General features: G+C 33.9%; 1 protein-coding gene across 1 annotated transcript in view; it reads right to left on the bottom strand.

Moving 5' to 3' along the window:
* Positions 1 to 5,070: 5,070 nt before the first annotated feature.
* LOC135836203 (serine protease nudel-like) overlaps positions 5,071 to 23,065 on the bottom strand; it is a 33,401-nt gene continuing 15,406 nt past the window's right edge. The window contains exons 2-15 of the mRNA XM_065350877.1: positions 17,081 to 17,240; positions 16,841 to 16,956; positions 16,631 to 16,755; positions 16,356 to 16,474; positions 12,860 to 14,332; positions 12,423 to 12,623; positions 8,609 to 8,776; positions 8,385 to 8,517; positions 8,129 to 8,242; positions 7,895 to 8,011; positions 7,553 to 7,711; positions 7,175 to 7,461; positions 6,854 to 7,023; positions 5,071 to 6,751 (exon numbers count right to left, since the gene is read on the bottom strand). Coding sequence (XP_065206949.1) covers positions 6,485 to 6,751; positions 6,854 to 7,023; positions 7,175 to 7,461; positions 7,553 to 7,711; positions 7,895 to 8,011; positions 8,129 to 8,242; positions 8,385 to 8,517; positions 8,609 to 8,776; positions 12,423 to 12,623; positions 12,860 to 14,332; positions 16,356 to 16,474; positions 16,631 to 16,755; positions 16,841 to 16,956; positions 17,081 to 17,240 — 3,609 coding nt within the window. The 3' untranslated portion in view covers positions 5,071 to 6,484. The remainder of the gene's footprint in view (positions 6,752 to 6,853; positions 7,024 to 7,174; positions 7,462 to 7,552; positions 7,712 to 7,894; positions 8,012 to 8,128; positions 8,243 to 8,384; positions 8,518 to 8,608; positions 8,777 to 12,422; positions 12,624 to 12,859; positions 14,333 to 16,355; positions 16,475 to 16,630; positions 16,756 to 16,840; positions 16,957 to 17,080; positions 17,241 to 23,065) is intronic.

Raw genomic sequence — 23,065 nt, 5'->3', positions numbered from 1 at the left:
CAAATTTTGAAAAAATCAAAATTCACAAATTCAGGGCAAAATTCTACATAACAGTTCGATAGAGATGATTTCCTCCCCCCCCCCAATTAGAGTTCGCTGAACTGAAATTTGGGGTCTGCATCGAATGGTTCCTTCACAAGTTTACTGTTTACCCTCGTTCCATCAAAATCTTTCTCCTCCTGTTTTTTTCTCATGTTAGGATACTTGAATTCGAGTTTTACAATAGTTTTTTTTTAATTTTTTGTTTAATTTAGTGAAAATAAATCAATCTGACAAGAAAAGAATTGAGTTTTGTTTAGGGAAGGGGGGAGGTGTTGACTGAAAATTTTCTGACTGGTATTAGAAAAAAATATCAATTTTTCCAGTTAATAAATGTATCTAAAGTTCATTGAAAAATTGTTATTTTTATTTTTGAATTTACTGAAGTTTCAAACAGAGATTGTTTTTTTTTCCTTAAAATTAATAAATTACTGCCCCAGTGCCGCTGAAAATTTAGCGCTCAATTATAGGGAAATACGTCACTAATACATAGTAAATGCCGGAAATGTTTTCCAAAAATTGAAAATGACAAGGGCCAAAAAACGCAAGTTAGGAAGGGGTGAATCCTTAGAATGAAATGGACTCTAAATTCTTACTCGATGACCTCGATTTAGGGGGAAAACGACTATTATCAATTTATATTTTTGTGGCCCAAAATTTGTCATTATCAATTTTTGGAAAACATTTTATTTTCTTATTATTAATTTTTTAAATTTTAATATTTTATTCGAAATTAAAAGAAAATCGTATTTTGCAACAATTTTAACGTTCACTGGGTACTTGTGAGAATTTGAGGGGTGATGGGGAGAGGGCAGAGGTGGACTGCCCATAAGAGGTTACCATGCAGGAAGTTCCCGGTAGACTTTTATTGGCTGAGTGAGCCCCAAACATGAAGGATAAAAATTAAAATAGAAGTACCTACCTACTCTTTCATTACAATCATATTTCGTAAAAAAAAACACGATGGAAAACTCGTAAATCTTGGCAAAAATGCAAAAATTATTTTTGAAAGACAGTGGAGATCATGAATAGGATTTTTATAATTTTTTTTATTCTTCTCAAGGAGAAATTTTTTTTAGAAGTCAAAAAAAGAGTTGTACGAAAGGAAAAAAAACTAAAAGCTTCAAATTTTAAGTCGTTTACGTAGTAAACAAAACGGGGAGGGGTGGTGGTGGTAGAAGTTTATGCAAAATCAAAATACAAATAGGATTCATGATTCTGAGTTGAAATTATCCCAGAAATGGATTTCTATACCAACGAAGTTGTAAAATTTTCGGTTTTGATTCAATATTCCATCCTTAAGTATCAAATTTTGGTTTTGGAGTCAGTTTTTTGCTTTATTTTAAGGAAGTGAAAAACTGAGGATAATAAAATTAACCAGCTCATAGAATTCCTCGCATCAAATAGCACATTATTTAACTAGGAAAGTAATGAGATTTTCGACTTTTGAGGTGTATTTCGCGAGAAAATCGTTTTACTTCACCAGTTAAATAATATAGGTACCTATTTTATCTAATCGTTGGAAGGAAACTCGTATTTTAATCTCTTGAGCGATTGAATAATGAATAAGTTAATACGAGTTTTTAATTCGCGTTCTTTAAAAAAAAATGAAAATAAAAATAAATTCCAGCTCTGAACTAACGTAGGTTGGTAACATTACATTCAACTGACCGTTCGTAGTTCAATACACGTTTGCGCATTCACCGTTCTATTATGATTCTCGTTTCTCCGGGCGCAGCGTTGCCACAAGTCACACCATCCAGTTTGTTGGGGGTCCTTCGTCCTCATTCCCAGCCCTGTACAGTCTTTTTTAATTTTCACTGAACTTATTCCTTATACTTATAACTTAGAAGAGTAGAATGCGTTAGCGTTGCTTTCAATGCAATTGTCCAAGTTCAGTTATAAGTTTATGGTTACGGCTAAATGCATTACAAACAAGGCTTCAGAAAGTTCACTAATATCACATTGACATATTTTCATGTAGTAAAATAAACTCCTGGGTAAGTACGTCGTTTAAATCAGTTGAAGGATTCTGGTGCAAATTGGAAGCTCTTATAGGCCTATAGAAACAAAACGCCACTACAGGTTGACGAGCCTTCATAAACCAGTTCCTCAAAACGTTATGCCAAACGAGAAAGCATAATGAGTCTTTATGGTACAATATTTACTTATCTGTAGCGTTGTCGAATTGTCGCCATCATTCCGAGTTTTCTCTTGTGATGAAGTGATGAGTGATTTTTAAATTTTGAAAAAATTCAATCTGTGGATTTTTCACAACCTCATCTTTTTGGCATACATCCGAGTTTAATCCGGATATTCGACAACGCTACTTATCTGTGATGATCACTCATAAATTTTTTTAATTTCTGTGATAGTGGTTCTACAAAACGGACACTTTGGTTCACATTCTTTTAAAATTGTATTTATGCATTCTTCGCATAGACGATAGTGACCGCAGTCAACTATCGCAAATTCGATTGGTAACATGGAACAAATACGACATTCGCTCCTAATAGGCTTAACATTCATGAGTAATTTTTCGATGTACGACCATGTCATCTCCTTCAATCTTTTATTACAATAATCCATAAAATCCTCGGTTTTTTCCTTACTCTTCTCTTCTATATCTTTAAATATGTCTAATTCTTCTATAATGTCAGAATGACCTTCCATTTCTAAAACCACATAGGTTAATTGGCTTACAGTTAAATAATTTGATAAACGTCTTTTCTGAACTGGCATTTGATCGTCATGAGGCGATAACAACATTATCCTGAGCAAGTGTTCTTTATGATCCTTTTCTCTGAGATGAATTTGATCTTGCAATTTACTTATTTCAATTTTAAGAATGCTCTTGTGTGTTTTTATCGACGTAATTTTTTGATCTTGTTGGAAGCTATGCAGAAGTGTCATCATATTTTCTGGCGGGTAACTAGTTATAGAATTAAAGATATTTACGACTGTATCAAGTCCATAGCATCGCACAAATGCATCGATTCCATTTTCATCGTGCCGCAGTATAGTTCCAATGAAGGTTGTGGTCGACTCAGTCGATTCACCGTCTACTTCGTCCACTCCAATATTTACTTCATTGATACGAAGATCGGACATTTCACCGGTTATATTCCTTCTGTTTGAAGGTATGTCAGTAAAATTGGAAGCATTACCATTAATTACGTTGACGTCGTTGAATGCTCGTGATTCCGGTTGATCCTGATCCTGAGAGTGCGGCTGTATAAGTTGAGCGTCGCCGTCTTCAGTGTCTGATTCAGATTCCGGAGGACTTATACGTTTGAAGAAGTTGAGAATTATTTTTAGATTTTCTTCCATGACGAATATTGTTGGATATGTAACGGATTTTCTAAAGTGTGGTATTTCTTCACAGGCAGGCGGTTCTCTCGGAAGAGGAAAAAGTTGAACTGTAGTGAATACCTTTACATACATAAGTATATCAAATACTGGGATGGAATTATTTATTTACGTTAATATGCCCAATATGATTCAACGAACAATTGAACTTGAAAAATTGAATTATTATTGAGAATATTGACACTGTACATTATTTCGCCGGTTATATTGAATAAATATTGAGAGACTTTGTAGAATACGATTCATAACGTAACGTATCGACTCGTATCGAATGAAATGACTTGCTCACTAACACAACTATGAGTATGAACTAAAACCAGTTCAAACAGAGAAACATCTGGAAGGTGTTGGTTTAAACGCTGCTAGTAGAGGGCGTTAGCTGCCTACTGGCACTTGAGAAAATACCTATCTGGTTGCCTATTCAATAGAAACTACTTTTTTTTTTTTTTTTTTTTTTTGAAATGTCCAATCTGAATATATGATAGATAATTTTAATTATCTGAATCTGAAATAGAAACAAAAGAAAAACTCGAAAAAATTCAATAATTTTTTACTTTAGTACTGTAAACTGTTAAATGCTCACGAATAGAAGAGAAATTAAATTACAGGATGAATGAGGCAAACGTGTTGTATGCACACTTGCACAGGATGTACCTTTTTTATTCGTACTTGGTAACGGGTAAAATTAAAAAAGAAATGGTTGTGGTCGTCTTGTATGGTAATTGGTAAGTACATAGTTAGAGGTACCTACTCTAATTAGTGTACCTAGTAAAAGTAGTCGAAAATTGTCATAAAATGTTGGAAAATTTGAATGTTTGCCACGTTAAAATGTTGAACCGATGACCGGCCATCCGATGTGGATGCAGCATTTTCGCCATAATGGATCGATCAGCGATGACTAGTAACTAGTAAGAAAGAAGAAAACAGTCTGAATTGATAATGCTTGATCAAAAAGGAGGAGAACAGGTAACATGCACATGCACCTGAATGACCTGATGTTCAATTCATCTGATACTGACGTGTAAGTTATACCTAACCTGAAAATTAATGTGAAACTTACGAGCCTAAATTTACATAACTCGAAAATCCCGATCATCGAGACTCCATCAACTCCTGCATAATTTTTGAGAATTCTTTAAAACTGAATGAGTTAAGTATAAACAATTCAATTCTGAGAATAGGTACATAGATTTTTTAAAAATTAGTTCCTTAAACATTTTGAACCTATTTTGCAAGAGAATCTTGAAAAGTTGCGCCTGAACGTTGAACGTCTTCTTTTCACACGTTTTACTAAAATTTTACTTGTGAGTAGGTAGAGCACGCATTTCTTTTCCTAAAAGTTTATAGGTATTGAAAATTGAAAATGTACATCATTACGATCTTGAAGAAACAAGCGGAACAATTATTCAATTTTTGTATTTTATAAACGATAATAAATTATTAAAATAAATGCAAATCACAAAAAAAAATTAAAAACAAAAATTATAAAGCAGGGATTTGTCATTAAAAATAAATAAAAGTTACCTATAGAAGCATCAAAATGAAACAGATAACACATAGGCACCTTAAAATTCAGTCTAATGTTTTTGAAAGATGTGATAATTTGTAGGTATTCATTCACATATTGTATGATAAAATATCATCAAATAAATTATTTGATTCAAAAAAAAAAAAAAAAAAAATTGAAAATATTTCTCGTTTCAAAACTTTTGCGAACAAAATTATTTCAAATTTGATCATTAAAAAAAAAACTTAAAAGTTGATTTATATTTGTTACGAATAAATGAAAATTCCAACATATTCCAGTCCTATTTTTATTTATTTATTTTTCATTCTAAAGATCGCGGTTGAACAAGTTGCCTGTTTCCAAATTGAAGGAGGAATTTCGTTGAAAGAAGAAAAAGGAATTCTTGGCAATAAAAGCAGACAGATCGGATTAGTTTTTGCCCCACCTACAGATTTTCCAAACAGATATCAGGATTTGAAAAACGATTCACAGTACAGGGTGCCCAGAAATATCGTGAACCCCTAAAAAAGTTTTCTGCTAAATGTTTCGGTTGATCACACTGAACTATAATAATGATAGCACATGATTGGTTGTTAGACTAAGGTGATAACATTGCACCAATCATATTCATCTATTTCACGTTGCCAACCTATATTTTTAATAAAAAAAACTTTCTTTGGGATTCACGATATTTCTGGGCACCCTGTACGTCAAAAAGTCAAGTCTACGAATATTTCTCCCAGTCGGTCATTTTGAGGTATGTAAAGGGATGAAAGTGGTCACATTTTTTGAATTTTTTGAATTTGTTTCGAAATCAACTTCAAACAGTAAAAACTTTTTTTGTGAATTTCATTTTTTTTTTTTTTTTACTTCCTATTCTCCATAAATGTACTTATTTTTGGCCAATCGGACAACTTTTGAATTAGGTACCGGGAGCTTTTTTAAAAGTTGATTCGGAGCTCCTTCAATTTGCAAATTATGCAGAAACTTTTCCAATTGGACATTTTTTTGTGCCTATCCTCTCTTAATCTCGTGGTGAAAATTTGTTTGATCTTGTTTCATTTAAGAAAAGTTTACTCCTACATTCTTCAAGATAGACTACACATTTAACGAAGTTTTTTCAGTGATGTGTAGGTAGAGGTACTTAAGTAGGTCTAGGTACATTATTTCCGAATTGTTATCGGTTCGGTTTTGGGGATTCACTTTCTGGATTTCCTATGCTACATAGATATAAATAGGTACCTACCTAACTATATAAAAAAGAAAAGGAAATGAGGCCACAGGTACACGTGATTGGAAATTCAGTTTGAAGATGTAGGTGGGTGTTTTAAAATTCATAAAATATAAAAATACCTAACAAAAGCTTAAAATCTTTCAAGACATTTGTGTGATTCATATTTGATTTTTCACCATCGGTAAATTCATTCCACAGACTTACATTATAAATAAATGCATTACATACATTGAACATTTTCTGTGAAAACCTCGTCTTTCAAATTCACTTTCACAATACTCTCGAAAAATTTCTGGCTCAACAGCTTTGTTGGTTCTCCAACAAATTAAAACACGTCAACAATTCATCTCATCGCTTCCATTACTACATTCCATGTATCCATTGCAGACTCTAGCTTTGGGTAAACATTCGCCCAATGGGCATCTATGACCATTGCAAGTGGCTTGAATTTTGGGCATAATCGCTCTCGTTGTGTTTTCAACACTGTTATCGATCCAGTTCACGTAATTAACCACTTTAGTATAGACGCCCGGTCGGTGCGCTCTCGCGCATCCGTTTCCGTTGCTCGTTATTCCGTATAAATGCCACGCATTTCCATTATCCTGAAAATTATCCACATAATACATATAATGATCGGTTTTATTAACAAATCATATGGGGATTACATAAAACAAACAAATATTGAAGAGGAAGAAAATATTTACTTGGCACATGAGTGGGCCGCCGGAATCCCCTAAGCAAGCGTCGCGACCTCCGCGATCGAATCCAGCACATAACATACCGTCTGTGATTTTGTACAATGGTGAGAATAGTGTCCTTTTGTGGCATTCGCCGGGTGATATTACTGGTAACTGTACTTCTTGTAAGGTATCAGCTGTGGAAAAAAAATTATTCGTGTAAATAGGGAATTAAATTTCAATGAAATTGAGAGGGCTGATCAGAATTATTGAATTTCAAATTTACTAAAAACGAGACAGCTGGGGTAAGGAATAGGTGAGAGATGATGTTTGAATCTTCAAACTTACGATAAACACTTCCAGTTTCCATCAACTGGCCCCATCCGATAACCGTACACAATGTTCCATCTAGCAAAATTCTATTCGGATTTGGTAAACAAATAGGTCTGACGAAATTGGTAAACTGCACCTCCGAGTTCATTTCCAACAACGATATATCATTAACGAAGCCAGCATCCGCGTAATTTGGATGCACAATTATACGACGAATTGGTCTAATCTGTTCGTGAGGAGACGGTAGCGTTGAACTTCTTCTCAATATACCTAATCTCGCCACCCAGTAGTCGTGCAATGCGCTGAAATAAACGATACAAGTACGTTCATAAATAACCTAACATTATGCAAGAAAATTTTTCCATTTTTTTTTTTTTCGAAAATTACTCGTACTTATTGAAACAGTGGCCAGCGGAAAGAAGCCATTTGTTAGAAATTAATGTGGCGCCGCATTGAAATTCTCCTTCTTTGTAGAGTGCCGCTTGCCATGGCCAAGCGCCTAGAGCTGCACTTCCACCTCCGACAATTCGAGATCTACGCTCGCCACGATACCTGCGATAATAATTTCACGCTTTATGTGTTGATTAACGCTTGTTAAAGATTTAATTTCGCGGTTTGGAGGAAATATCTTTTCAAGTGTGAGATTTGGTGAATCTTCTTCATCGTTATAGTTTTTAAAGATTTTTTTCTTACGTATTTATATAGGTATCATTTTCTGCGTAGGTAGGTACTTACTTTCCATGGACTCGTGATTTTCCTATTTGGGTTTGGATTCCACATTCTAAATCGTCGCAAATTACCTCCACTACTTGTTTATTATGACAATCGATTTTGGTGAATTTGAAGTTTTTCCTGAAACGAGTCGTATTACTCACAATTACATTCAGGTACATCAAATGATTCTTTTAAAAAAGTAACTCCTGCAAAATAATAAGATATGCAGCTTCATTCGCATTTTCTTTTCCTTACCTTCGAAATGAATTTGTCGAATTCTTCTGTATATTAACCAAATGATAATAGATGGATGAATCATTAACGTTCGAATCTTCCTGATCGTTAATTATTTTAATTCCTATAAAATTCCTATACAGAATAACAAAAATATAGACATTTCAAATTATAGTTTCTATGCATGAATGAACGTACGATTGACGAATTCTTGAAATAATTCGCCTCATTAGCGAAAGCAAATTGATTACCTAATACTAGAATAAGATGAACGTACCTGAAAGTCATCGTTTTACAAACAGCTTTTCCAAGTTCAGCTAATCTACTCGTAGTATCAAAAACTGAATCGTTAGCTTCTTTTTTATAGCATAGTTTTCCCCACACGCCACCTCTTCGAACAGTTATGATACCTTTGAAAAAAATGTAGAGGCTAGTCATTACTATAACTGAATGCATTACCTACTTAATCAATATGAAAATTGATAGGTATTAAATATTTACCATTAGATTGATACGTGATATCGTTATTTTTCTGCGAAAATGGTGTTATAGTGATACAGTTTTTTTCATCGTCACCCAAAGGACAGTCTCGATTCCCATCGCACAACATTTTTTGTTCGATACAAAGTTTGGCATTCTCGCAAACATACATTTGAGGAGAACACCACTCTGAAAATTGAATTTATCAATAAGTAATAGAGTAATACTTAAAAGTCGTCGTTGACATACTAATTCCTCGTAAGTCCAGCTTTTACCGAAAATCACTTTTTTGTATATTCTTATAGGAAAAAACACGAGGAATCGAATGGAAAAAACCTCGTAAGTCCAAACAACCCACAAGCGCTCCTACCGGACCGTTTTAAAATTTCAAAGAAACAAAACCTCGTATGTCCAAATTTTTTAGGACAAAAACCTCGTAAGTCAGAGGACTTACGAGGTTTTTGCCATGAATTACCATGGACATACGAGGTTTTTGTTACAAGAAAACCTCGTATGTCCACATTTCATTAAATAAAATTGAATTAACTGATGTTGAAGTAATGATATGTGTGACGAATACCATCCAGGTATTGCCATAAAACATAAAATTGAAAAGTTGCTGGAATTTTTATAAAATGAACGTTTTAAACAGTTTTTTGTGTCTCCTGAAAAATTTCACTTTTTGGACTTACGTGGAATTAGTATGTCAGCGACGAAGTACATGATATGTAATGACTCGTAAGTACACGCGAGAATTTTTTTTCATATGTATCTGTAAACAAAATTTCTGTTCCCGAATAAAAATTATGGACATTCTTCACAAAGACATTCTCGTCGAAATGGACACCATTCAAAAAATTCCCACAGCCAAAAATTTCAAGTTTTTCCAAAATTTGTAGAAACTAATTTCGCCAATTGAAAAGTCCTCCCTCTAAAAGATAAGATGATAAAATCGACCTTCGATTCGAATTGAGTCGAAAATGACCTAAAAAGTTGCTTCTGATGTACATAAAAGCCCTCCATTTAAAAATTTGATTTTCCTCCCTCTACCCCTCCTTTCGTTTTCCCTTTCCTTCCAGAGATTTAAATCGGAAGAAAAATTTCCAAAAATTCAGGCGTCAAGGCTCATTTTTCGATTTTTGGCGAATTTTTGAAAATCAAATTTGGCTCAAAAATGGGGGAAAATTCAAAATTTTACCAAACTGACCTGTAAACTGAAATTTGGTAGGTGATCTATTTTTGACCCTACACTGCAAATCTACTGGAAATGGTTTTGGAGTCTCCAGCAGATTTTTGAAAGTTGAGATTTCCACAAAATTTTACCCAATGAAGTTGAAAAGTTCAAATTTAATGTAACTATACTCTACTCTGATTTCAACTTGAGTCGATTGGAGATTGTTTTAAGCCATTTTGGAGCCTGCATCCATATTTTGGAAATTCCAGAATTTTAAATAGTGCCATATAAACCTGTCCAATCATCTCTGTGGCCGAACCACGAAAATTATCGTAACACCTCCCCAAAAACGTTATTTTTTTTCAAGTTGATGTTACGGGCTTAACTTTCGAAATAATTTTAAAAAGATGAAAGTATATTATTTCATTTATAGTAAATTCAATTTCCTCCAATGAAGGTCATCATTAGTTTTTGTTCAAGAAAATTCAAAAAATTCAAAGATTTTTTTTTCTTTTAAGATTTTTATCTCTCCATTTGAACGAAATTAAATTTCCTACAAAAAAGATCCCCTGCGCGTTTGAGGTATTTCCAAAATCAAAGAAGCTAAACTAATGGAAAATACACTTTTTCTTTTGCTTCAGTGCAGCCACCCATTACTCCCAAATAAGTTCTGATGATAGCCCACTCTCCTCATTAGTTATAAAAACAAAAAAATAAAATAAAAAATCCATATTTTTCCAAAAAATGACCATTTTTGTGTCAGAGTTCTTCTGAATAATTTTCTTTCCATAATAAAAACCGCCACCATCAATCAAGTTATTTTGATTTCCTAAGTAGGAAGTTCCCAAAAAGTTGTAAAAATCAATCAAAATTGAATTCATGAATCCAAGTTGGTAAAAGTAACAATAATTTTTGATTAATGGTCAAAATCTTTTGAAATAAGTAGGTAGGTATCTACCATTTTCGAGTAGAAAATCTCCCTCCTCCCCCCCCAAACTTTTGTTCTCTTATATAGAGCTCCCAAAGTTGAGTAAAATTCAACAATTAATGATATTAACTTTTATAAATCATTTTCAAAAAATTTCTTTAATTTTTCTTCATTTCATTTGAAGGGGGAGGGAGTCTCTAGTTTTTATTTAGAATGAAATCATTCAGAAAGATTCCGACCAAAATGAAAATTGTCAAAAATTTGTTCACAAATCTCCAATTTTTTAATTTTTCAAACATTTATTATAATTTGGGAGGTGGAGGTGGAAGTGAGTGTATGGAGGTATTTTCTTGAAAAAGGGATAATTCAGAAGAATTCTGGTACAAAACTGGAAAACTTTCGGACAAACTGGATTTTTTCTTCTTTTCTTTTTTTATATAACTTTGGATGAAAAGCTAAAACTTACAAGATTTTTTTTCATAAAAACCAAAAAACAAACAATTTAGGAGAGAGTAGGAACAAGAAAGATCCGAAAAAATCTCACAAATGTATAAAGAGCCACCTCAATAGCTACTCCAATCATTTACTCGTATGTTCAGTACGTAGTGGAAAATTTTGGAAGATTTTGATGAAATTCAGCAAGGACCTTCATTTTGAGTTAAAAGTCACTCAAAAAAAAATTGAGCTTCGGAAGCACTCTTGGAAGAGTCATATGGACCCTCAAAATGGGGAAATTTTTGAAATATTTGTTGGTTTTTTCGCTTTAGCTCCCACTTGACCTGTTTCGGAAGAAACGTTCCAGTTCCAAATTGTATTTGAGATTCTGCGTCGACGTAGGCTATTGCCATCAAAATCTAAGACCACTTTCAAGTTTCAGGGTTCTACTGAGCGATTGAAAATTTCCATTTATGTTCTTGTTTTTGGGTAAATTTGTGTTTGAAATTTTTTTTATCCAACATTTCGCATTAATAATTGTGCCAAAACATAATACCTACATTTTGGAACGCAGTGATGCCAATTTTTTGCTTATTGTTGCCAATTAAAAATACCAAAATTTGATACGTTTTTGGATATTTTTTTCGATTCTTTGAAATGCGCAATAAAGACGAAAAAATTGGCACCACTGTTCTCCGAAATCTTTCCCCGGTTTCAGGAATGATTTGAGAAGAAAACATTTTCAAGATCGAAACAAGAATTTGCCCGAAAATAACGCAATTTGCAATTTCCAACCACTTAGCAGAACTTTGAAAGTGGTCTTGGATTTTGATGGCAATGGCTTAGATCGACGCAGAATCTCCAACACCATTCTTAAAACTGAGCCATTTTCCATATAACAGGTTGTATAGAAATTGGAGCGAAAAATATTACGATTTTTTATCAAATATACTCCCTCTTTGAAGTCTCATATAATTATTCGCTTTAGAGTTCAGGGACACCACCGGAGCTGAAAACATCCTCCAACATTATTTTCTCGCAATCCACTCTCATGTTCAGGATCCATAGTTTTGGAGCCTAATGGAAAATTCAGCAGGCTCAAAGCCTCGAATTTCGGTTTTAGGGCTCAAGCTCAGGGTCTCGCTTTTGAAGACTTTCCAAATATTTGTCAGAGCTTTTCGAATTTCGGGCTCAGAGCCCATCCCTGGCGACCCATTCATCTGAAGTTTTTCGCACCCTCTTGTTATTATTAGCTTAGAATTCGTATAATAAGTACGTAATCTAGGTTATCAACTAACCGCATAGATTTTCGTCGGAAAAATCCCAACAATCCACAATTCCGTCGCATATTTTTTTGTATGCGAATTGAGCTCTCAAATAGTCGGCGCAAGTGCAGTTTTTTTCATCCGAGCCATCGTTACAGTCGGCGAACTGGTTACACCATAGATGTTCCGAAATGCATTGTCCATTCTTGCATTGTTTCGTCGAATTCGAACATGCTACATACACAAGTAAGTACGAAGAAAATTAGTACCTACATTAGATTCGTCAGAAGTCATCTCATCTGTATACAAGTATGGCTATAGAACCTAATGGGGTGGGCGGATGGTGAGGCGGAGGGGACTTCATTTAATAGTATAAGTAAAGTACGTATACCTATACACATACAATACGTAAGTATAGGTACCTATCTATAACTATCCAGTTAACAATGGTACCGAATCCGGCTACTTACCAGGCTCTAAGGTGGGCGCAGGTGTGGTGGTAGTTGAAGAAGTAGTCGTATTATGATGTATCTTATGTAGTAGTGGTTTATTTAACATCATTCCGTTATTGTAATTCGTCTTGACGAGTAGGTTTAATTTTGTCGTCAGGGCTGCCGGCGTCGCCGTCGTTGTTTTCGTATACATGGCGGCGAATTGTTCGATGATCAAGTGTAACGTTTCGTTGGAAGGCTGCTTCTTGTATTTTTCAATTATCAGACTCAAATGCGTACTGATCTTGGGCGATTTGCCGGGATCGCTTTGATCGTCTTCTTCTCGTATACTTCTGGGAAATATGGTCTTGTATTTTTGTTGCGTTGTTTTCATAGCGCCGTTAAGTTCGATCGGCGATGGTACATTGTGCGTGATATTATCTCCGGTGTCTTCGAGCGGGTCGAATTTAGATTGAGTCTGCTCCGGCATCGTATCCTCCACCAACACGTTATTACCATACGACACCTGCATACTGGTCGACGTGACGACTTCGGTATTCAACACTATGACGCTATCTTCGGTGGTTTGATCGATTTCCGGCGATGCCGGAGCCGCAGTCGCAGCCGCAGCCACTGTTGTACTCGTTCGATGCGATTTAATTTCCGAAGACGACGAATCTTTTGTCGTATTCGTAGTAACAGTTTGATTATCGGTTTTGGCCACCAGTACTGGTTTCGGTCTAGGTTTATTTAATGCGATATTTGACCTCGTTGGCACATTTAGCGAAAAATTAGCCGCATTATCGTCGCCGATAATTGGTTTTAGGTTTTGCGATTCGTCGTCGTCGTCGTTTATCGACGCATCGCCATCGATCTCGTGCCGGATAATTTTACGTTCATTAGATTCACTCGTACTCGTACTGCTAACTTTGCCGTTATTACGAGATAATATTTCATCTACTATGTTGATGCTTACGCTGCCGGCGGTGGCGGTGGCAGTATCGACGTGTTTTACCTTAGACCTTTGGCTGGTCACCTCTTCGACCACGGCCGAGTAATCTCCTACCGCCGTCGAAGGTATCGTAATTACTTCGGCTTCGCCGATTAATACCGATGAACTGTTACCGGATACGCTGAAATTATTCAGTGGTTTTTGTCGATCGTCCGATACGAATGAAAATCTATTGGCGCTAACGTTGATGTCGATGTTTTTTCTCGATGATTTTGATGTAGTGGTTGTGTCTGGTTTAGTGGTCGTTTTGTCTAATTGCAATTTTATTCGGCTGGTTTTTTCTATCGTAGGTGGGCGGTGTTTTTTCATGTTTTTCGAACGTGTTGGTAAAGTAGAAGTTACCGGTGAGATGATCGGAGCTGCTGGACGTTTGCGGACTAATGAAGGTGTCGTATGGGTGACTCGTTTCAGAACACCGTTCGGGTTCATGTTGCTGATCGAGGCTTCTTCGGCAGATTCTAAAACACTTTCGGTTTGCGTGTCTGGGTTTGAAATGTGCTCTGAAAACAGAGTAATGTGTGATTGCGTTAGTATAATACCTAAATAAGGTTGAATTGGAAAAATCAAAAGGGATAAAGGTATGGGATATTAGGAGAAGAATTTATGGAAGGCGAAGATTACGTGACCTTTGATTTTAATGAGACTGATTGCACGATGGAGATGAATAATTATGTAAGTATTTGAGGTTAATGCAAGAACTATTTGGGGCATTCGAGTTTTTTCTTCTTCTTTTTCAAACAAACAAATTTCCAAACTCTGAAGTGTGTTTATTGATTTGTAGTGATTTTCTTGGAAATTGATTCAAGGAAAGAGGGAGCAAATTTTTTTTCATAAATTTTTTCTGGATATTTTTTCTACCAGGCATTTCATGAAACCAATTTGACCTGAGACGTGGTCACTGGTCAGATCAAAGTTTAATTAGATTATAATTGTTCAAATTTTTTGAAAAATTGGGATTTTCAAAAAAACGCTGGAGTCTTTAAAACGACTCGAAAGCACCTCCAGTCAATTCAGAATTTTGAAATCAAGGTTCCGAGTGAATTTCGGTATTTTAATTCCATTTGGTGAAGTTTTATGGAAATTTCAAGTTTCAAAAATCAGCTGGAGCATTCAGAATTACTTACTCAAAACAGTTCGAAACTGTTTCCAATAAATTTAGCGGATTGAAAATGAAGTAGGTAGGTATATTCCAAATTTCAGAATTCTAGGTCAATTTGATAAAATTTTGATTTTTTCCTAATTTTTAGCCCAACAAAATTCACCAAAAATCTTCTCTTACGATAACTTTGTACACTTCAAAAAGTTTTGTATGAGTTGGGAAGCATCAAATTTGAATTCCACGACCTGGAGCGAGGACAAAAACCTCTCCCTATTAAAAATTCTAATGAAAAAACACAAGTCGTAGGAAAACCCGCCAAGAACTATAAAAATATAAGCTTAATAAGGCAAAAGTGTCATTTTGCACCCTCCCCTTCAGTCATAAAAAAAATGATAAACCGTAATTTTTATTTGATTAATCTTTCTTTTAAAAAGAATTGAAATTCAGGATCTTTATTTCATAACTTTACTTCTCCAGCAAATTGCAGCACAGGCTGAGTGCTTCCTCCCTTCTCCAAGGTCCTAATGTTGTAGTTCGATATTCATTGTTTTAGGAATAGTATTTTCAATTGAAAATTTAAACTTTTCCAAAAAAAGGGGAGGGTATCATAATTTTTTGAAGAGTTTGCAGTTTGCTGCTTTAAACATCACAGTCGGTGCTCAAAAGTTTTGTTTTAAACGTGTTTTTTTCTATGTACTTCGATAGCTATTCTAAAAAATTGTTTTATAGCTCTTGAAAAAAAAAAAAAAAAAAAGGATTCTTCAAATCAAAACTAAATACATTTTCAGTGCTTTCTTCCTATTTTTAGGGGGAGGGGATAAATTTTAAGCTTTTTGAAGTCTTTTTCAACTTGGAGAAAAGACTGAAAAAGGAATCCATTCATTGTTAGCTAAATTGTTCTATAGGTAAGTACCTACTCAAACTCAAGCAAATGAAAAAACCTAATGAAACTTGATTCGAACTTTTGACTTTGAGCCTTACTTCAAATCAAAACTGAAATAAAATTAAGTTAAAATCTGAAGTTTTTGTGAATTTCCATTTTAATGTTTAAAACACGCAGACATTTGTCAGTTTAAACCTACCTACACATGTTTTGAAATTAGCATCAGAAAAATCTTCAATCTCAAAAAAAATTTTAAATCATAATTTTTCAAACATTATTTAAATAAAATGTTTCAATTTTTGGGGGGAAGGAGGAAGGGGGTTGGAGAGTTATTTTAATAATTCTGAATTTTTTCATCTTTTGACAGAAAACCAAAATAGGTGCTCAATGTACCCATCTTTTCAGATTGGGCTATAAGTATCTACTTTTTTTAATTTTTAAAATAATTTTTTTTTGTCACAGAGCTCCAAAATTATTAACTTATACCTTACTAAAAATGGCAGAAATTGATATGTATCAACAAAATTGAAATAAAACTTACTTCTCACAACGATCTGTTTAGGATCGAGTCTGATGGTGTTGAAAGCACTTGGTTTCAATGTAGTTATTTCATCAAATAGAATTTTTTTTGCAGTTTCTTCAAGATTTGCAAATATTCGACTGAAAGAACAGAAAACAGATTGGTACATTATATTGTGAGCATACTTTGATAGGTGTACTCAGCTTGTAAGATTAAAATTCATAAATTGCTGTGATTACAAAATAGTGAGTCGAGTTGAGACTCGTGGGTAAGTATATTAAAACTTGAACGCTTACCTAGGAATTTTCCTTCGGTCGAGAATCAGTCTGTAAAATACGATAATACTGCCATTTTTAAACCCCATTATAATACATTGCTTAATAGCAGGACCTAAAATACTTTTTGCAAATACTTTTTCTATCTGTAAAAAAAAAAAATCAAGGTAAGTAATGTGATGACAAATGTCTTCGAGAATGTCAATGTATGTATAGGATGCTTAAACTTACCATAAGTTTATAAGTATGAGCTTTTGTTACAAATAAATGACTAGTTTTATTGTAAAGTTCTGCGGTATAATTATCACCATAGGTTACTCTTAAACTTCCATCTAATATTACTTCCACTAAAGTAACAAAAAAATATATCAAATTTTAATTTTATAATTTAAATAAACACGAGTTTTTTGAATTAAATAAAAATGCATGCAGTAAATGTAAAAAAAATAGGTATTCAATATCGATACTTACTTCCAATATAAATAGCCAACACTGCGATAGATATAACAACTATGAGTATTAAAAAAAGTGACATGCCAATGATGGCATTACACGCGGATTTATTGCCTAAATCCGACGTATAGCAGTAACACGCTTTTTTCCTTCTTTTTCTGTATTTTTTTCCATGTCTCTGTAAACAAAACAGAAAAACCAATTTGGTGAACAGGGACGAAGTAAGTGTATAAAAGTGCAGATAGGTACCTAAATTAAAAATCATACAGTCATTTTTACACCTATAACAAACGGTACATTAATCTAATGTAAATTACTCTAGGTGACGATCGCATCTTGGAGTTGGACCAAAATGATATATTTTCTATGACTCGCCGATTTCTTTAGTAGGATCAATACGTGCGTGTAAATTCATCACTCTGTGATGATTTTTTTCCAGCGATGAGATTTACCGTAATGCGCGTAAAATTAGATATCGCCATGTGCATGTTTTTTTTTGACATTTCTACGATGTGTGCATCAATTACGATATGAATCGGCGTGAAATTTCCACGATTCATGACCGCAATTCTATCGAATAGTGATATTTATGTAACTGAAGCACATATACTCGTATAAATTGAACGATAGATACAACGTATGTAGGTATACCGATTGTCATCGCATTCGTTTCGTATGAAACGATGTGGACAAATATTTTACCAGCAGTTTGTGTGGTTTGATATTTTGCGTGTACAATGGCCGAATAATATCAAAAATTGTGATGTGTCATAATAAAATAGAAATAGAGGCCTTGAAATCTTCTCATTTTGGAGAGGAGGGAGGGTAATTTTCACAAAATAGGTAGATATGTCTTGAGAAGGAGGGGAGCTAATTACATCGAAAGGATCACTTTTGAAACTTGGAGAAATATTTTGGGACGCAGTGATACCAACTTTTTGGCCATTAGGTTATTGCCAATTTAAAAACACCCTTTGATTAGTTTTTGGCTAATTTTTTCGATTCTTTGAAACTGGCAACAAAGGCCAAAAAATTGACACAACTGCATTCCAAAATATTTTTCTAGTTTCGAAAATTGCACCTTTTGATGTTTTGGCATAATTAATGCGAAATATCTATTTGAAAATAAAAAATGTCTAAAATACACGAATTTACCCAAAAATAAGCAATTGTAAATTTTCAAACACTCAGTAGAAGCTTAACCTAAAAAATATGATCTTGGATTTTTATGGCATTGGCCTAGGTGACGCAGAATTTCAAATACTACCCTTCGGAACTGAGTCATTTTTTCCAAAACAGGTTGTGTAGGGGCTAGAGCGAAAAAACCATAATTTTTTCAAAAAAGGCCCCTCTTTGAGAACCCATATCTCTCCTCCAGAGACAACTCCGGAACTAAAAAATTTTCTGGGTGACTTTCAACTCAAAAATGAAGGTTTTCGCTGAGTTTGATCGAAATCCTGTGACTTTTTTTCGAAATGCATCCAAATAAATATGCTGACTAAATGTCACACTCGAGATGTTCAGGTGGAAATTTGATTAATTGTGGGTAGATAGGTTTAAAAAATCAAGAATGAACCCACACAATTCGATTTTTAGCAGCCCAAATTAATTTCTTCATCTTTTGGAGAAATTCAAAAATTGTAGAGAACTTGACAAACTAGTCATAGAGGCTTTAAAATGGATTAGGTCTATATTTTTTTTAACGTAAATCTTCAAAAATGGTCAACTTTTCAAAAATTTGTTGGGAATTTAAACATTCATTTTGACAGCTGAAATTAGGTTGGGGAGGGGTTCTAACTACACACCTGAAAAAAATCTCGAAGGGGAGGAAATTATTCTTAAAGTGTAATCTATCATAAAATTTGAAAAATTAATTTTTTCGTCTCGCTTCCTAGTTTGTGAATGTATATGTTTGAGTGTTTTTGAGTTCATCATACTTAACGATGTATTTTTGAAGTCTGATTTCCCTTCTCTCCTCTCGTTCTCTCACCTCGCAATTTACATCGAAATTAAAATTTTACCAATTTTAAACATTTTTCTTTTATAACAGAACCTTTTCTGAGTGTGATATTCAAAATAATTGTAAATTTTATTACCAGATGGGTCATTTCACGTTAATTCGACCAAGAAGTGGTAAGGGGGGTCGGCGATTTTTTTGAAATTTTTCCTGTGGAAAGACCTTCCGAAGGGATGACCAATGGCGCAAATCGCAGCCCTCTTGCCCTTTTTTAAAGGCTGCTAGGGGGTGTCAAAGTTTTCAAAGAACTTGAAATATCATCCATTTCAGCAGCAGATTACTCGATAAACGCGGTACCTACCAAAATGGAACTTTTCCCAATAGTTAGGAGTTTTAGAAGGCTTTTTGTTGATATCATAAAAATCAGTGTTGCCACTTTTTTTTGTACAAAAAATTAGCTTGAAAAGTTTTAAAACGTAGTTTTCATATTGTTCCGACTCTCAAAAATTCTGAAAAAAATATATTATGGACAACTTTTTATGCTGAGAAACATATTAAACAATTAAGTTGGTATTATCTCGTAAAGTCGATTTTAAAAAAATGAAATTTTGCGAAAAAAATGTGATTTTTTGATTTAAAGCATGAAAAAAAGTTTTGACCAGTGAAGTTGGCCCATTTGATCTCTATTTTTACTTATCCGTTGAAAAGGTTGAAAAACCCCTTTCACTCGATGAAATGAACTCATCACAAAAACAATCAAAATTCGAAAAAATTCAATTTTCAATTCCAAACATCAAAAAAAGTTGAATTTATTCAGTTGTCTTATTTTGACCTGCTGGTGTATTTTATGAAAAAGTTGATTCCAGAATTTGTCATTTGGGTATAATTTTTATCAACTAAAAATGAAATCTCTAATTCCAAGAAGAATAAGAAGATACAACATATGCAGCATTTCCTTTTGAAAAATCTACTAAAAAGACAACAAGCCAAGGCTTTTCGGTGAATTTTATGTCGAAAATTCACTATGTCATCTACCTAGGTTTTCCCATTACCTACCTAACGCATTCAAGTAGGTAGGTACTTACAAAAAAAGAGTAACAATCATCGTCTCTTGTCAAAGCTCAATTTAATGCTCTGATTATGAAATTTTTTTCACCCATTTCAACGAATTGAATTTTACTTACGTAAGCACCCACAAAAGAATTGAATTTAGAAGGAAAAAAATGCAAAAAATCGTTTAAAAAAACTATTGACACGATGCTCCAATTTTATGGCCTTCATTGGACTACACACGTTAGTTGGATGATCACGTCTCTTAATCGCATCTGCAAAATGATGTTTTTACATTCGCGACGCTACCTTAAACAATAGCGTATTTATACGTACGAAGGTGCATGAAATTACCAACGTGGGTATTTATTTAGCGGCGTGCCGCGTGCACCAAATGGAATGAGAATGTATAAAGATGTATTGCAGAAAAAAAAATGAACGAAAGCAAAACACGAGTGTATCTCATCGCATGGAATGTTGTTCAACTTTATTAAATGTAACCTAGACCTAGAAGAAACCATTTATGGAGGGATACGTAATAATTTTTTGCTGGAACTTGGCTGATTTCATTTCCTCAAGTCGATCATTGATGTGGTTTTCATTACAATTTATTTATTATTCTTGATCTCATTTCCCAAAAATATCAAAAAAGGTAGTGTACCTTACTCTTGGATTTAGACTTGGAAATGACCTTTGACAGAGATAGAACATCTTACACTTCGATTTGAAAACTTTATGTTGCATCGGATGAAAATTGTACTTGGACTTGGATGTCTAAAATGCTATTATTTGATGCACGAATTTCACGGTACATTATGAGGTGTAACTAGATAACAATATGGAAGTGAAGAAAATTACACCTAAACGAATTCGTTTTTATCTTGATCGTATCTCTCATAGTAGCCTATCTCCGATTGTTGAAGATAATGTTACCAAAAACCCTATCCATCATGCACAGTTCCCGTCATCACTGTTCCCTATAAATTATTATACTTCGACATCATACGACCTGTGTAAGTCTTGAGTAACTGTTTTTCTCTATCATTTCCTCGATAGGAAGTTGAAAATTCGACTATTTGGCTTGACGGTTTAGTAAACCTATCCTGTGTGCCTGTCCCCGCGCAGTAGGAAATTTTGTCACGGTTAAGATGGTGAAATTTTCAAAGTCAAGGTTCTCTCGCTGTATGATGGAAGATACTACCATAGCTTAATCGTTTTGTAGGTGATTATCTTGATTTTGCTTTGTCATCGCGAAAACATTGTTTACATTTTACGAATTGATGGTAATGATCGGTGAAAAGTAAACTTGTATGTTGTGTGCTTGATGTTTGATGGGTAGAGATAATGTAACGAGATATCGTTGCTCTGGTTTATATACATTTTTCCGGATTGATAGAGGAAACGGGTAAATAGACTGAATCGTTGACTGCGGAGTAGGTTTATGGTGTTTAATCGATATTTTATTGATATGAGACTGAAAGGGGAGATGAGTTCAATGAAGGTGACTTGGATAGTGAAATTGAAATGTCTTAAAATTCAACAGTCAAGAAACTCTCGGCACACGTAGAATAATTAAAACAAGGATGTGATCAGATAAAATTAAAAGTACTAGGTATCTATATTCTAAAATATAGTACCAGAAAAAATTCCAGAGTTTAAATTTTACTTTTCGATTTTAATGAATGTTTAGGAATTAAAATTTCAGCCATTTCCCATGAAAAAATAAAAATCCAAACAATAAATCTTGAGTCATTCTGAAGTTTTCAGCAAGTTTTTAGCTCTCTTCAGTAATTTCTAATCACTCCGAACACGTAAAACGTGGCTGGATAATTCCATTAAATAAAAAAATTCACATTCGAACCAAAACACATTAATTTTGCGGAAACAGTGTAAAAAGGTCGAGCTGCTGCAAGGTAAGATTTCCAACTGTATTTAGTAAAAATTGTAAATATTTCCTAGTTTCAAAAATCTGCTGGAGGCTTCTAAACTACTCAAAACGTTTTAAAATCATTTACAATCGATTTGGCGAGTCGAAAATAGGGCATAGCTCAAATTTCAGCGTTCTAGATTATTATGGTAAAATTTCGTTTTTTTTTTCACTTTTTTACTTAAATTTGATCATCAAAAATTCACCTTGAATTGGAAAACGCAATTCAGCTTTTGAAATTTTGGACGGTGATATGTTTTCTGCGTGCTTTTTTGATCCAGTTTTTTCCACTTCAGAAAATTTTTGTCCGAGTTGGGATATTTTCTTTGCTAGATCTAAACTGAAAACTTATCGAAATTATTGCTGAAAATGAACAAAAAAATCTAATCCATTTCTCAAGAGTTTTGAAAACTTCAATCTTATCAAAATCAAGTCAGATGAATTGAAAATTTTAGTGCTTAAGTTAAATTTTTGATATTAGCTTTCCTCAATTGAAAAGGAACAACCAAGTTTTCAAACTTTTTTTTTTCAAATAAGGCCCTACTCTGAAAGGGCCAAAAATGAATTTTACCCTAATTTAAAAATTCTGAGACTACTGGAGGTGATTTCAATTCATTTTGAAGCCTTCAGCGACTTTTTAAAAATTCCAGTTTCCCAAAAAACGTTATAAAATCTGTACAAATTAACTTTAGCATTGTATGCTTGCGATTGGTGCTTGTTGGTGACCTTCGCCTAACCGATTACACTCCATTTTTCATTTTTCCAAAATCAGTGTGCTCCAGTTCGAAACCATATTTTTGTCTAGCGATTTCATGATTGAGAATTTTAAATTTCATGTTTCAAAAATCTACTTGAGGCTCTAGATTTGCTTGAAAAAGGTTCGAAGCCATTTCCAATCGATTTGGTGGGTCGAAAATAGGACGCAGATAAAATTGCAGCTACCTAGGTTAATTTGGTGAAATGTTGATTTTTTTCGTCATTTTTTGCTCGAAAAATGCTCTTTAGCACCGAAAATTTTGTCTGGTGACATATATTAATTGTATGATATTTTGATCTACCTGTGCCTGGT

Source organism: Planococcus citri, chromosome 2, assembly GCF_950023065.1.
Source record: "Planococcus citri chromosome 2, ihPlaCitr1.1, whole genome shotgun sequence".
Classification (NCBI taxonomy): Eukaryota; Metazoa; Arthropoda; class Insecta; order Hemiptera; family Pseudococcidae; genus Planococcus; species Planococcus citri.
The sequence above is the reverse complement of the archived record's forward strand: the minus strand, read 5'-3'. Positions and strand labels throughout refer to the sequence as shown.